The 16,936-nt window shown below is 39.4% G+C and overlaps 2 protein-coding genes across 2 annotated transcripts; both read left to right on the top strand.

Annotated features, from left to right (window-relative positions):
- The first annotated feature begins 2,835 nt into the window (after positions 1 to 2,835).
- Positions 2,836 to 4,166, top strand: LOC126791553 (probable aspartic proteinase GIP2). Its single transcript, XM_050518014.1, has one exon. The coding sequence runs from the start codon at positions 2,911 to 2,913 to the stop codon at positions 4,135 to 4,137; it is 1,227 nt and encodes a 408-aa protein (XP_050373971.1). The 5' UTR covers positions 2,836 to 2,910; the 3' UTR covers positions 4,138 to 4,166.
- Positions 4,167 to 5,849: 1,683 nt separating this feature from the next.
- On the top strand, positions 5,850 to 7,877 carry LOC126791557 (probable aquaporin NIP7-1). The gene is made up of 5 exons (XM_050518019.1): positions 5,850 to 6,041; positions 6,547 to 6,771; positions 6,848 to 7,042; positions 7,285 to 7,346; positions 7,679 to 7,877. Exons 1-5 carry the CDS (start codon positions 5,850 to 5,852, stop codon positions 7,875 to 7,877), a joined length of 873 nt encoding a protein of 290 aa, XP_050373976.1.
- Positions 7,878 to 16,936: the final 9,059 nt, after the last annotated feature.

Raw genomic sequence — 16,936 nt, 5'->3', positions numbered from 1 at the left:
AATACTACAACACATTTCATATTCTTATTTTTTAAAACATTACGTATCTCAAAATAATGATGTTTTATTTAGTATTTTGATAATATTTGTGAAATATTGTAGTTAAAATAATGAAATAATCAATAGATTTTAATTTAAAAAGTATAATATTCAAGTTTAATAATGATAATTGTTTAAATATTGATATAAATAATATAAAATTATGTGTTTAACGGGCCGGCCCATGAATTAATCGTGCTCGGGTCGTGCCGGGCTAAAAACGGGCTCGGGCCGTGCTGGGCCTATGTGCCAAAATATCTCGGTCCGGCCCGGCCCGTTATAATAACGGGTTCGGGCCAGGCCGGGCTGCTAATGGACTCGGGCCTTGCCGGGCCGATTTTTAACGTGCCGGATCCGGGCCGGGCTCGGGCTTTTGGGCCCATTTGCCACCTCTAGTCATACCATTGTACAACATTCGTAACATTGATACATGTGTGATCATATCATGAGTTCCTTGGTACTTTTAGAAACCAATCTTATGTACATCATGACACCAGGCACAGAGGGTTGGTTAACTTGGTTAATGTGGGAAATTGGTTAATTAGACTATTAGATGTCCATTCCATGAAAGCCAACCTTGGACCTTGGTAGCTGCTACTGCTACATTCCTTGAAGAAGATTATGCTGCATCAAGCTTACATTCCAACATCAACAGATTTTAATGTATCTTCAAGCTTTGTATCCAAGTAGTTGTTGCTGTTCAAATTTCAATGTATGTTTTTTGTCAAAAAAAAAAATTTAATGTATCTTCACATGTTTAGTCCTTTAGAAATACATTCTTTTTCGAACAAGTGATAGAAAGTATTTCTTTTTCTAACAACTGATGTTATATTAATCAAATCTTTGATACTGGGTAACGGGTTAGTGTAGCAAGGTCAACATGGGTGAACTGAGGTTTTTTTTAATAATTTTTATAAAGGATGAAAATCTAGAATATTAATAAAATAAATCAAAATACAAGCAGCACTTCTACAAATATGGAGTGAGAGTAGCACATCCGACCACAAACAAAATTGCCACCCTCTCTCGATCCCCCACCACCAATCCAAGATCAGGCCACCAATCGACCTGCCATAATTCTCGTCCGACGGCAACGTCGAAGGACGTGCCATGGGACGGAACCCAATTTTTTTCTTTCTAAAACCCTAAGGCGATTCTGACAATTGTGGAGCTCCTAGAGTCTTTGACCCTATCATTTCATTATTTTAGAAACATGTAAGCTAAAATAGCTCTGTGAACTGAGTATTTTTTTTAAACGGGTTTGGAACCCAGCCTAGCTGAGAGACTCATCTCCACGCCTGGTTCCATTTATTATAATAAAATATAAGTTTTACAACATCATCACAATAAGCCTAGTTGAGAGACTCATCCCCACACCCGGTTCCATAGAGTACATCGTGAATGATAGCGGGAGTCTCCCGTAACCAAACATCATCACAATAAGCCACACAAGCAAGGTGAGCTAATATATCTGCAACACCATTTGTTTCACGGTAGATATGCTTGATTCTGACAGAATAAAAAGTCTACAGAAAACTTTTACAATCATCAATAACGCGACTTACCTCTTAATCGTCCACGTCTGTTTGGTTAGAGTAACAATTAGAATGTCTGAATCACTCTCAATGTCAATATATGACCAACCTTGACGAATGCCAAGTTTCAAACCAATTCTGCGTGTCTCTGTTTCCATATTTAGAATCGAGTGTGCATGCCTAACTGACTTAACTAATGTGGGGATATCCAAGCCATTTGCATCTCTAACTACTACTCCAACACCTCCATTTCCACTTGTTGAAGGCTCCGTCAACATTAATTTTCAAGGGACACTCCCACTTTGTCATGCGCCTCTTCTTCTTCTGTACTGATTTGATACTCCTCCAAATGTGTATTCACCCGCTGAATCATGTTTATGGGTCTACAACTAGCACCATTTCAGTAAACATTATTTGGTTCAGTCCAAATACCCCCACAAACTCATGAGAAAGACATCTCTATGCTCCACCGAGATCGGCAGTCTCAAGCATGCAGAGAAACCCAATCAACTAACGTGGAAGCTGGATGTTCCATGGCTTAGTTTTCAACGCCCCATATAGCCAGAAACAAGATACGGCAAAGTTTAAATAAGTAAACATGAATATCTCGACCACCACAAAAAAGGCAACACCTCACTTAATTCCATATGTCGACGTTGGAGGGCACACAAACTCTAATCAATTTCCAAACAAATATCTTCACTTTAGGTGGGAATCACTCTCTGCCAGACCCTTGGAGATGAAGATTGATTCCCTATTAAAACAATTAACTTGTTGCAAGAATGCATGATACCCACTTCGAACTGAAAAGGTTCCCTTACGGTCATGATGCCACACATATATGTCTTTAGCATCTCTACAACTCAAGGGATTCTGGGCAATCAGCTCTACATCTCCTGCCGAGAACAAATCCTCTAGCAAGTCCAACAACCAGACTTTATTGTCATGATTCTGATTTAAACTCTGTGAACTGTGTATTTTTAGGTGTGTGTGAATTGTGAAATGCTACGTCTTTTCTTAAGAATTATTCCAAGAATCTTCCGAGAATAATAAAGAAGAAAATGTGCTGAAAATCCCAAGTCACACATGCCCATCCCCAACATGATAAACATTAGCCCTTATCCTAGTGCGAAATGGACCCCAAAAACAACACCAAGTCTAGTCAGCCCAACATCATCGATTATCCATTCCCATCATCCTTTTCCATCTTAAAACCAGCTGCTGCGGCAACCCTCCGCATCTCAATACCTACCAACTAACCCTCGTCCTCCTTCACCTAAAAAAAAACCAACCCTCGTCCTCTTCTTTCCAAATCGATCTACTCTGTGTTTCTTCCATGGCTGCCTCTCTGCATTTCCTTCTTCTTCTTCTTCTTGTCTCCTCTTTTCTCTACAACTTCAAAGTATCCCAATCTCATCCTTCTCACCCAAAACAAAAAGGTGCAATCTTTCACGTCACCAAAGATGTTACAACTCTCCAGTACGTGACCCAGATCCGCCATGGCATCCCTGTCCGCCCCACCAGCCTCGTCCTCGACCTCGGAGGCCCTCTCCTCTGGCTCGGCTGCGCTTCCGATTCCGACTCTTCATCTTCTAGAACTCTCATCTCTCGGAGCTCTATAAAATGCTTGTCAGCAAACCCAAACATCCACAAAAGCAAGACCACCAAGTGCGAGAGTTTCACACAAAACAGAGTCAATCAAGTGGCCACACAAGGAGATCTAGCAGAAGACATCATATTCGTTGATGGGTCCCAAACTAAGTCCCTGCCTTTGCCTTTCTTGTTTTCCTGTGCACCCAAATTGCTTATGAACGACCTAGCAGCTGGTGCTAGAGGAATGTTGGGCCTCGGCAGGACTCGGGTTTCGGCGGCGTCACAAGTTGCTGCAGCATTGGGCTCCAAACCGCAGTTTATCCTCTGCCTGTCTTCATCAAACGGGGTCGTTTTGCACGACAGTGGGCAGTATGGTTCTTATTTTGTTGTCCCTGGAGTTTCAGACTCGCTCACATACACCCCCCTGATTACTAAGGTTGACTCACCACATGAGTATTTCCTCAACTTGAAGTCGATCAGAGTCAACGGGAAGCAGTTGGCTTTGAATTACAAAGAGGGTCTTGGAGGGATTAAGCTGAGTACAGTTGTTCCCTACTCTACCATGGAGAGTTCAGTGTATGCTGTATTTGTCAGAGCTTATGATCAAGCTGCTTTGGCTATGAACATGACCAGGGTGGCTTCTGTGGCACCTTTTGGACTCTGTTTTGGTACACAGGTTGGTTCGAGGTTGCCTGTTGTGGATTTGGCGCTGCAGAGTGAAATGGTGAAGTGGAGAATTCATGGTAGAAACTCTATGGTTCAAGTGATGGATAAAGTTAAGTGTTTGGGGTTCTTGGATGGTGGCCCAGAGCAGAAGAGTTCAATTGTATTAGGGGGTCATCAAATGGAGGATACCCTGTTGCATTTTGATTTGAGTGCTTCAATGCTAGGAATTAGTTCTTCTAAGTTTATGGATCAGAGTACTTGCTCTGATTTGGGACTGGGTTTTGGGTTTAGAGAGTCGATGTAACTTCAAGCTATACACTAATAGAACTAATTTAAGTTTTCCCTTATTCGTTTCTTGGCAGTGTAGAATATGATTTAGCTTGAAACAGGGATGTACATTAGATTCTTTTATTGATGTAAATCAGAAAATCCCATATGTTTGTTATCGCAGAGGTTTTCTGCTGTCTGACTTGAAGTTTTCTGTGCTTGAATATCATAAGCATTCACGTTTTGAGATCAAATCTTCCTATCATAGGCTGATAGGCTAATGTACCTTTTGTTAGTTTTTTGGAGATCAAATCTTCTTATTAGTTTTTTGTTCAATATTGTAAATTTTCATAGGCATTGCTACCATACAGGAGCTTGTAAATTCTGCTCTAGTAGCTAGGGGCATTGCTACCACACAGACCGTTACAGCTGCAGAACTAATTCAAATAGTATATATTTATAATAATGATCTCAGGAAAATTTGGTCTTGTTATCACTGACAAGTAGGTTGTTCATAATGTCATGCAGCCACATAACTTGTGAAATCATGTGTGTTTGCTGGTGACTGTTCTGAGAACCAAACTAACTTCTGCTGCATATAACTGCAGGTACTAAATAAGAGACCTTGTTTGCTCCTTTCTTTCTTCTTTTCTCCCTGTAAGATGGTGATGTTGTTATGACGAGGTTCTTATCAGAAAAATAAAAAGGTTGGAAGGCACATACATTGATTCATGACAGTGAAATCAGTGTTCTTATGTTACTTTTTCATTGATCAAATTAATTATTTGGATTTCGGAGTTGAACAAATAGAATTGGTATTTGGTTTTGTGTGCTTGGTAGTTAGTACACATGTATAGTGGATGATCGATGAGGTTGTGCAATGTGATGAGATTAGTGCTCTGATTTGTCAAAGGCAATGAGGAGTCTGCTTGTAGCCTTATATGGATGAAGTGGTCAATTGGATTATCAGTGATGAAGTGATTGTACCGTTAGTTTTTGCCATGTGTTGTGTGACCATCAAACCTACATGAGCATCCAAGCTTGTAAACAGAACACTGCTTAGATTATGGATTTCTTGAGTAAATTAGACACTATTAGTAAAAACACCAGCTCTGGATATATACAATGTTTAACTACCGAAACATCTGGGTATGGTTTTTATCATAATCTCAAAAACCACGGTTCGATTTACAACTTTTACATATCTGTTAGCTATGAGTCCTATGAGGCTATTATCATGATGGTTGAACTTGTTCATGCACTCTGATAATGACCAAGTTGTTAGCTATTAGTCTATTACACCACAGACAACATGTCAAGAGGTTGAGATTCAGATTTTCTTTTTAAAAAGTATGGAGATTTGATGACCCCATGAGAATTTGCAACCAATACCAGTCAACACTACATTGTGGATTAAGGTTTAAGAGTGAAATAGGTAAGAAGCACAAAGTATTCCACTTTTAGGCACTCACAAGAATTGTGTTGGAGACCCAATTATTTTTCACCATTGAACCTTTGAGCCCTTTTCAAAGAGCCTAGACTGTGTGAGCAACAAATTAACCTCCTTACGTTTACCAATTGAGTATCTATCTGAGCATGCAAGAATTACGCCACAGCTTTTCTATTGTACATGTTCTTTGCACTTGCCCTTTTTCAAGCCCAATAAAGCCTCAGTTTTGAAAACAACTTCATCTGCAAGCCTAAACTTTGTGTTGTCTTTTAGACATTGGTTCAGAAGCTAGCTTGATCATGAAAGGATTGTATGAAGAGGCCAAACCATCACCCCAGATATCCAACTCTGCATCAACTAGCAGCCAATCCAAAGAAGATGATCTAGAAATGGGTTCCAATGCATTGTCAAACAGTGCAGATCATCAAGTCTTGAATAACTCTGCCTTCTTCTGTTTTCCCCTCAGAATGAATTTAAATCTTGTTCGTGCGGTAAGCAAAAAGAAGTCTCAAGCATTTCTAATTTCCTAAGTCATTATAATGTCTTGGTATGATCATTAGTAATGAGCTTGCTTGGTTATGTAATTTCACACTCCATGATCAAAAGAAGGCAATGGTTAACAGCATATTCTTTAACAGCATTATAAGTAATAGTACCTGGAAGGATACATTCATTAGGACAAAGAACATCTGCTGCTACCTTTTTTGGTTAGACTGACATAAAGTGATAAAACAAAGAACTTGAAGAAGAGAACATGCATATAACCCCTGCCACCAAGCTAGAAGAGGCTAAAATTTTCATCCATTCGGAAAGCTCTCAATATTGTAGCTTTGTTGTACAAAAGTCATCTAAACAACTTGTTAATGAAAGGGTATCAACCGAAGCAGACGCTTGGCACAAGTCTTTCAGAAAAGTTCAACACAATCGTGTTACTGGTAGCCTTAGTTCAATTGAAAGTAACTTGTGGAAACAATCTGGCTTATTGTAAATATGCAGGTTGTGGCAGAGATGGTTGGAACTTTTATCTTGATGTTCTGTGTATGTGGGATCATAGCAAGCACACAGCTGTTAAAAGGACAAGTAGGTCTTATGGAGTATGCATCCACAGCAGGTTTAACAGTAGTAGTTGTGATTTTTTCCGTAGGCTCCATCTCTGGTGCTCATGTTAACCCTGCCGTCACAGTAGCCTTTGCAACCTTTGGTCATTTCCCATGGTCCAGGGTACTTAATACTTGAACCTCTTGATTTTCATTGTTGATTAATCATCAATACTGATATTGTCCTGAATTTTCCAAAGGTTCCTCTATACGCATTGGCACAAACATTGGGTTCTGTTCTGGCAGCATTCATCGGAAAACTCGTGTATGGCATAAATCCAGACCTCATGCTCACTAAACCAGAACAAGGCTGTGTTTCAGCATTCTGGGTGGAACTCATTGCAACTTTTATTGTTATGTTCCTTGCTGCTTCTATGGCACATCATGCTCAAGCTGTAAGGAAAAACTTCCCATTGTTATTTAGTATTTACTCTAATTTGCCTTGAAAATTTGATCCTCTATCTGCTGCGAACCCAGATTCCCATGCTAGCTAGGAATCGTGATCACTCTATTATCTATGATAGAGAGCCTTTCTACTTATTTTCAATTTGATTTAATTTGGATGCACAATGTATATGCTCCACTCAACCAATCTAATTCATGTACTCGTTAATTTGGTCTTCTCACTCTTTTGCAGGTTGGTCTTTTATCTGGGTTTGTTGTTGGCATTGCCATCGGACTAGCTGTGCTAATCACCGGGTATGCATGTGCATACATATGAATTGATACAGCCCAGAAATTTCTTGCATCCACATCTTTCAAATCTCAAATCTGCACGGCTATTGTTCCCACGAAACCATCTGTAGTCTTCAGATCATTCAAATGTGTTTTATCTCAAAAGGCCTTCGTGTAACTTAGGGAGACACCTCCGAGGAGCTAATATTGCCTAATTCCTTATTTAATCATTTATTAAAGATAAACTTAGGAAGACACCCCTCTAATATACTCAAAAGTCTCAGAGGTTGCAGGGCTTTATGTGTTCTATTTACTTCTTTACCTTAATAGTTATCTTACTTGGAGATGTACTGCAGGCCTGTTTCAGGAGGATCATTGAACCCAGCAAGGTCCTTAGGACCAGCAATTGTTTCATGGAACTTCAAGGACATTTGGATATACATATGTGCCCCAACCATTGGAGCTGCTTCAGGGGCTCTCCTTTTTCAAGTTTTGAAAATCCCACCCTGCAATCCCAGCCTCACACCTTCTACTAATACCTGTCTACTTGGATGATCAACAAGCCAATGGAGCAAGCTAGCTGGTAGTTAGTGCACGAAAATCTGATGCATGCATGTAACTGAACTTGAAGTTGATGTCATGTACTTCTGTGATATTATGTCAGAATAGACATCAGCTGCAACTGAATTAAGTTCAGAATCACAACTACCACTATCCTACAATAATTTGGTGTTGATGGTTACGTACCAACTCTCTTTCAAGTCCAATTTGTTTGTAAATAAGCCAATAAGGGAAACAATTGAAAACCCTTAACTTATGCTTCCTTCATCATTTGCTCTTAATTCAGACTTTTATTTACCAATTCTCTCTCTAGCTTTGAACAAATTAAACTTCCATTAATTCTTACCACAGCTTCAATGTGGGATACGTAGATGTTGAAGATGAGAGATCACACATCTGAAATGTGACAAATAATATACAACTTATAAATAGATGGATAATATCTAATTGTATCGAAGTCTTTTGAGATTAAAACATAACACCTTAAAGGTGGTTAAGTTGAGACAATATTGGTACATTGGTGATCCACGGGCCATGCTTGTCCCTATTCAACATAGTATCATAGCGGATCTCTCTCCAATTACTTCTCCTAACCGTATGGGGATTCCCCAAGCATACTGGACCCAAATTTGGGTTCATCGAATTTCATACCAAGTGTCCGCATTAAGCTTTGGACTGTAGTGCCAAATTCTGAAATGGGAATTGGAGCAAACCACCAAATTAAGTTGGGACAATATCGGTAATTGGTGATCCACGGACCATGCTTGTCCCTATTCGACATGGTATCTGAGCGGGTTCCTCTCAATTACTTCTCCTAACCGTATGTGGCTTCCCCAAGCATACTGGGCCCAAATTTGGGTTCATCGAATTTCATACCAAGTGTCCGCAGTAGGTCTTGTACTGTAGTCCCAATTTCTGAAATAGGAATTAGAGCAAATCACCAAATCACATATATCGATTTCCGATGTGGAAATTGGACCGAATGAATTACACATTCATACATAAAAATTAGGTTGCATGTGAGTGGGTGTTGAAGAAGAGAGATTCTATATCTGAAATGTGACAAATAATATACAACTTATAAGTCGATAGATTATACCTAATTGTACCGAGGTCTTATGAGATTAAAACCTAACACCTTAAACGTGGTTAAGTTGGGACAATAACGGTCATTGGTGATCTACGGACCAAGCTTTTTCCTGTTCAACATGGTATCAGAGCGGGTCCCTCTCCAATTACTTCTCCTAACCGTATGGGGATTCCCCAAGCATACTGAGCCCAAATTTGGGTTCGTCGAATTTCATACCAAGTGTCAACATCAGGACTTGAACTGTAGTGTCAATTTCCGAAATAGGAATTAGAGCAAATCACCAAATCACATATACCGATTTCCGTTGTGGAAATTGTACCGAATGAATTACACATGCAAACATAACAATTAGGTTGCACGTGAGAGGGAGTGTTGAAGAACATAGATCTTACATCTGAAATGTAACAAATAATATACAACTTATAAGTGGATGGATAATACCTAATTGTACCGAGCTCTTTTGAGATTAAAACCTAACACCTTAAAGGTAGTTAAGTTGGGACAATATCGGTAATTGGTGATCCACAGACCATGCTTGTCCCTATTCGACATGGTATCCGAGCGGGTTCCTCTCAATTACTTCTCCTAACCGTATGTGGCTTCCCCAAGCATACTGTGCCCAAATTTGGGTTCATCGAATTTCATACCAAGTGTCCGCAGTAGGTCTTGGACTGTAGTCCCAATTTCCGAAATAGGAATTAGAGCAAATCACCAAATCACATATACCGATTTCTGATGTGGAAATTGAACCGAATGAATTACACGTGCAAACATAAAAATTAGGTTGCACGTGAGGGGGAGTGTTGAAGAAGAGAAATCCCACATCTGAAATAATATACAACTTGTAAATAGATAGATAATACTTAATTGTACCGAGATCTTTTGAGATTAAAACATAATACCTTAAAGGTGGTTAAGTTTGGACAATATCGGTAATTGGTGATCAACTGACCATGCTTTTCCATGTTGAACATGGTATCAGAGCGGGTCTCTCTCCAATTACTTCTCCTGACCGTATGGGGATTTCCCAAGCATACTGGGCCCAAATTTGGGTTCATCGAATTTCATACCAAGTGTTCGCAATAGGTCATGGACTGTAGTGCCAATTTCTGAAATAGGAATTAGAGCAAATCACCAAATCACATATACCGATTTCCAATGTGGAAATTGGACCGAATGAATTACACGTGCAACCCTAAAAATTAGGTTGCATGCGAGGGGGTAAAAGTATTGGAGAGAAGAGTAATATGCAATCACACAAATTCAATCACACAAATATAAGAGTTTGTTTACTACAGTGGAAACCAAAACAATTGGTAAAAACCACTGCGGGGCTTTAATGTAGTCCACACAACCCTTTTACTGTGAATGATGTTTACAATATAACTTCTACAAGTAGAGACTCTTCTGAGATCTCTTTACTAGCCAACTCGACTAACTGGATTTTACACACACACACACACACACACACACACACACACACACACACACACACACACCTACATAGACAAATTAATCTCAATGAGATGATTATGCAGGTAACACTCAATAAGCCAAACAAAATCAGATCTCCTTCCATGCCACAAAATACGGATCGAACCAATCAAAGATAATTGACAGCACAATATATGGTATGATATAAACATAGACTGGGTCATATATGGATTTAACAAAATAGCTTTTTTAAAATAGCAGACGACTTAAGAATTGGAAATCAAATATGTGTAAAAGTCAACTTTACCGAAACAAGGTTTTCCTGAGCAGAATAGGAAATCTATGTGGATTGACAAACACCTTGAATCTCCCCTTTGTCATTCCACACTTGTTTCGTCAATGTCCTGTAAAAATAGTATAAGTTTGATTTTCAAGAAACTATGGCTTCGGTTATACCTTCATTGATACCACTAGTCATAGAACTAGAATAACAAGAAGATGTCTTAAGAGCTTTAGGAAGGAATCAATTTCCATCATGTTCCAACTCTTAAGATTAACACAAAAAGCAAATAAAAACTGAAATATTGTTTAGTAAATAAGAAGCAAAACCAGCTAAGTTCAACATAATAAATCAAAGATAGCTATGTGCAAGTTTGCATTATTACAACCCAGGATTAAAAACACTAGAAGCTTGACGAAATAAAACTACTACTCTCCCATGGAAAGACAAATGGGGGTTTACTTCTTGCAAGAAGAGTTGGTGGACTTGTTCTTGGCCACCTTGCGTGCCGCCTACAAATCAGTCTCCTTCCGTGCTTCCTCCCAGAGTGTAGCCTCCCTCATATTTCTCATATTCTTTTCCAACTGAGAGAAGTGGTGACGATGGCCAGAGCTTGGGCCAGGTGCAACAGGGTCCTCATCAGGGGTTGAACCTTGAGAGTCCATTGAATCAGAAGAGTGAGGAGGACTTGGTGAGGGAGAAACACAACCATGATCTCCTTGAGCAAAGATGACTTCCATCATGATGTGCAACGTGCGCTCCACCTTCTCCGTATCACGAGAATGCATCGTCTCCATCCGGTCGAGCATGCCGATGATGCGGTCCGTCTGAGTGACTTGAGACTGTTGTGCACGCTGAAGTGCAGTAACAATAGGGTCAGAAGAAACATTAGTAGGAAGAACTGGCTCCGAAAAGGAGGTAATGGCGCCGGATGTGGTGGTGGAGGAGGAAACTGGAAATGGTGTTGCGGCATGGAATGGAGAAGAGTCAGAAGACTAGAATATGCTCCATGAAGCCTGTGACTACCTCTCATGTGAGTGGTTTCTTTGTTCTCACCATGTTCTGCACACTAAGCACACAATGAAAAGCAATCGAGAACAAAGAGAAAGATGGAAGAAGAATGAATCAGTGATAGAGGTTTAAATAATAGCACAACGAAACCCTAACACCTAACACAAAATGAACAAGGGAACACAACTTTGGGAATCCTAGTAATAACTAGGACATTTGGACACCATGCAAATCCCTAGAAACTTGAAAATCCTACAATCACACGTAAACGAATTGGACGATCAATCTAACAGATTCGTATCGTATATGCCATAATGAGAACTTAGCCTTTTGAGATATAGACCAAACCACCTAGTACGCAAGAGAGAAGAAAGAAGAAAGAAAGGGACTCAAAAATCTGCAAAGCTAATCACAAATCACACAACATTTTCCTTATTTACTTGGATGAAAACACTTACTAGTTTCCTTCCCCCTTTTCGTTCTTTATGATGTTGAACAAAACCCTAAGGCATTTCTCAGGCTCACGAACCTGTCAATGTCCAGAGACTTAGTGAAGATATCTGTAAGTTGCCGCTCAGAGGGAACAAAGCTGAGTTCTAGCATATTTTTCTCTACAAATCACGGATAAAATGATAACGAAGATCAATATGTTTAGTGCGTGAGTGTTGTACAGGTTTTTTAGCAATGCTTATGGCACTAGTGTTATCACAGAAAAGAGTAAGAATTTTTTGTTCAAACCCATAATCGTGTAGCATATGTTGCATCCATAATAGTTGTGTGCAACAGCTTCTAGCAGCTACATATTCAGCTTCTGCTATGGATAAGGAAATGTAGTTGTATTGCTTACTGTGCCAAGAAACCAAATTGTTGCCAATGTAAAAACAGCCTCCAGATGTGCTTTTTCCATCTTGAAGATTGCCTCCCGAGTCAGCATCCGAGAACCCTGCAATTTCGATGTTAGTCTCAGAGGTATAATGTATGCCACATGTTGTTGTCCCTGAAACATAGCGAATGATCCTTTTGATTGCATCCAAATGTGATTCCTTAGGGTTTTCCTGAAATCTAGCACACACACCAACTTTGTAAGAGATATTGAGTATACTAGCAGTGAGATAGAGTAGACTACTGGTCATGCTTTTGTATAGAGTCTGCTCTACACTCTGACCATCTTTATCCTCATGTAGTTTGGTAGTAGTGCTCAAAGGTTTTACAACATGTTTCTTAGAATCAAGACCAATTTTTTTAACAAGAGAGGTAGCATATTCAGATTGTGATAGAAACATTCGTTCATCAGTTTGGGAAACTTACAAACCAAGGAAGTATGTCAGTTCACCACACATTGACATTTCAAACTCCTTAGCCATAATGTTTTGAAACTCTTTCACCAGCTTATGTGAAGTGCCTCCAAACACTATGTCATCTACATACACTTGAGCGATTATTTGTTGTGACTCAACTCGTTTAACAAATAAGGTTTTATCGATGTTACCTCAGACATAACCGCAATTGAGGAGATAAGTGCACAAACATTCATACCATGATCTTGGTGCTTGTTTCAAACCATAAAGAGTCTTCTTCATCTGTAAACATGATTAGGTTTAAAGGGATCATGGAGCTATTTATCACTTCTTCGTCTTCATCTTCAGATGATTCATCACTTGAGCTATCACTGTTCTTGACTGAACCAAGGAAGGCTACATTTTGTTCTTCCTCATCATCATCACTCCATGATGATTTTAGGGCTTTCTTCTCTTCTTCCTTTTGCTTCATGTTACCACAATTAATAGCAACATGCCATATTCCTCCATATTTCAAAACACTGAGTTTTAGCATGATTTTTCTTTTGGGAGGAAGAAGCACCATTAGTCTTCTCAAGCTTATTATCAAACCGTTTGTTTTTATTCTTAGAATTCTTTTTTCTATTTAAGAAAATTTTGAATTCTTTAGTCATTAAAGCAAACTCAGCAGTAGTTAGATCTTGAGTTTTTGAAGGCTCTACCTTTTTTGTAACTTTGAAAGCAACAGATTTTACCTTCTTCTGATCCTTTCCATTAAGTCAGCTTCATAGATTCTTAAGTTTCCAATTAACTCAACCAGTGTGTACTGATCAAGATCATAGGCATCAGAAATTGTGATAGCTTTTGTCTCAAACCTTGGTGGAAGTGATCTTAGAACTTTGAGCATTATTTCATCTTCAGGAATAGTTTTTCGAACACTAAGTGAAGGAATGGCTCCAGTAATGGTAATCACCCTTTTACGGTATTGATTAATGGTTTCATCGTCCTTCATCTAAAAAATTTCAAACTATTTTAGTAATAATTGCATTTTTGATGCAGGATGAAATAATTGTGTATTATTCAATGATATGGGGGCCTATATATAGGCATTACAAAACCACAATCTCGTAGATTCGGAGTCCTAATCTATTACGGAGATGCTAATCTATTTCCTAACTAAAAACCTATTAGGCTAAGACACACACAAGGATAGAATAGTAATTCTCCCGGAACACTCCCCCTTGTGTCGCATGCCTAGGTTGCATGGTGCACACATCGTTGCCTCGGTAAAAACCTTGTCAAGCAAAATAAAAACCTCTTGGGTAAAAACAAAAGCTTGATGGAAGGGAAAAAGAGCATAAAGCACCGCCTACATTTAATAGCATCATGTGAGGTAGACTCCCCTTGAAGTCTACGAAACAACTCCCCCTGATTAGTGTCATAATCATGGAGTACAAAGAACAACGTATACAACATTCATTATATGCTTCTCAAATGTAGTCTTGGGCCCATGATTAATCATTAATCTAGCCACACATCCTTAGATCATACATGTTATACTTAGCCAAACTTAGATCTTAGGAAACAAGATTGCATAACAACTCAAAACAAGAGTTTGCAATGAAAATCAGATTCTCGGATAGAATGATCTTCACTCACTTAAACGGCCATAACTTCTTCGTCAAAATAGGTATCACCGAACCGTAAAATGTTCTGGAAAGTAGACACGGCTTTCTAATGACATAAAGTTCACAACCTAATCCGATCGGAGCAGTTCACAGTGCTCTGTCGAAGTTGACTGACTTGCAAATTTCCAGACAGAACTGTCCTACTTTGCTAAAATGGTCATAACTCACTCAATATGATAGCTATGAACAAATGGTTGGTGTCCTTGGAAATTAGACACATATGCCTTTCCAATGGTACCACTTTCACCATATTTCATCGAGCGAGATGTCTTGTAGGTCTCATTGAAGTTGACCTACGAAACTGGACATATTCTGATTTGTCACATTCAATGTGTCTTTCACAAATAAATGGGGGAATAAACCAATGAAGGACTGATTTTGGTCCGAGACGGAACCGTACGTATCATTTACGCTACCAGTGTCGATTGCTACACCAAGGCGTACATTGATGTTGCTGGAGCTGCTGGCGGTGTTAGTGTGGATAAGATTTGTGTTGGTTCACTAAGTGTAGAACTAAACCCATGTCAAGGGAGCAATGCAAGTCCAATGACGATGCATAGGCGCATAGTTAATCACATCATAATGAAAGCAATAGTGTCCCAACAACCCTTATATATATGAATCTTTACTTAGACGGAATCGAGAATCAAGAATTAGCTTTCATATGAACAGATATGGGTATGAGTTCTTGCAATCGATTGTACTACATTCTCTCAAACGTCGCAATCTGATTATATAAGCTCTCCGTAGTCTGGAGGCATTTAAAGTCCCTCGGGCACTCTCATATCTGCGTCAAGATCCCTTTACAGATATCCTATGACCACTATCATATGGTGCAAATCAGTTTTCAAGGACACTACTACTGATCAAGTAGCGGAAAGCAATTATGTCAATAACAAGAGAATATAACTCATCGTAGTCAATACTAGGATAATGAGACAATCTTTGCGCCATAAGTCCTGCATATATCGCATGACTTCATCTTTCTCATTACACTTACGAACAACGACCAACATAACAATTCTAGTTCAGCCTGTATTGATTCTTTCCACTTCGGTCAAGTTGCTCATTGTTTATGCTTTACAACGGGATAAGAGCATAAGCGAATACATCATCAATCATGGGAGATCAATCCATTAAACACACGCGCGCGCTGTATACGATCAATTTGTGAGATTTCTATTCTTCTCTAACATCAACAAAATGAGTTTGTAGCGTCCCACAGAAACTTAGTTGATACACATGTTTAGAGAATATCTCTTGATGATGGGCGAAATACTTGTGCCTACGCACTTCGTTTCTTTCTGGTTTTGATTCCATAGAATAATGGTCTCCCCCTCATCTAGGTAGGAGCCAAGATCGAAGCTATGACCCTTACTAGTCCATCTTTGTGTTTGCCGCCCTTGTTTTGTGATGCAATACAACCGGCGCCGACAACACCACAGCGTACGATGGCGTCATCGTCGGCTTCCTTCCCACTGTCAGGGATGGTGCCAACGGTGCTAGGACCAGGTCATATGAAATTCTCCCATATTATGAGAGTTTCAACCTTACCGGCACATCACAGCATTTATGTGCGATCTCGTCACTTTCACAATATCAGTAAAGTCATTAAGCATCGAATCTTTGACTTTCTGGAGGTTGAAAATGTGTTGCACTTTTGCTCACTTTGAGTAGTGCGGGATCTTAATGAGACATAGTGCCACACCACGTCAATTCCTAGCGTTAAAACCAGAATGGGAGCATTCCATTTCTCCCCCTAACGACGGGAAGTATGTCTAATCAAAGTGATCGTCTGCTAAAATCGCAGGATAGAGATTCACAGTTGTAGATTGGAAATAGCAGACAAGTGTTGGTGATTCATAACCAACCAAAATACTTAATCGTTTCAAGTAAACTCATTGAGATAACTACAATAAAGGCACATAAACAATTTTAACCAAATAGGCGTTTAGTGAAAATTGTATCCAGTAACCATCTGGTACGCACTAAACGCTTGGCAAGTTGTAGGTCTAAAACGAATAAGTGTCGCTGCATGCAACATCATTACATATCCCCATGCAAAACTCGGCAGGTTAGTACCCATAACCAAGTCCGAGCTCTGCTAGATCGTGCAATGAATGAACATGAGGAATAATATGTTCAACGACGATCCCAGTAGATATGCAAAATGAAATCATCAAAGTCGTGGAGGTGAACTCTCCAACGGTATCCAATCAAATAGATTTGAGAAGATAGGAAGGGTGGTGAGCCCTTAGGATGATGATCATAGC

Source organism: Argentina anserina, chromosome 4 (genome assembly GCF_933775445.1).
Source record: "Argentina anserina chromosome 4, drPotAnse1.1, whole genome shotgun sequence".
NCBI classification, from domain to species: Eukaryota; Viridiplantae; Streptophyta; class Magnoliopsida; order Rosales; family Rosaceae; genus Argentina; species Argentina anserina.
This window is presented reverse-complemented; position numbering and strand designations above follow the sequence as displayed.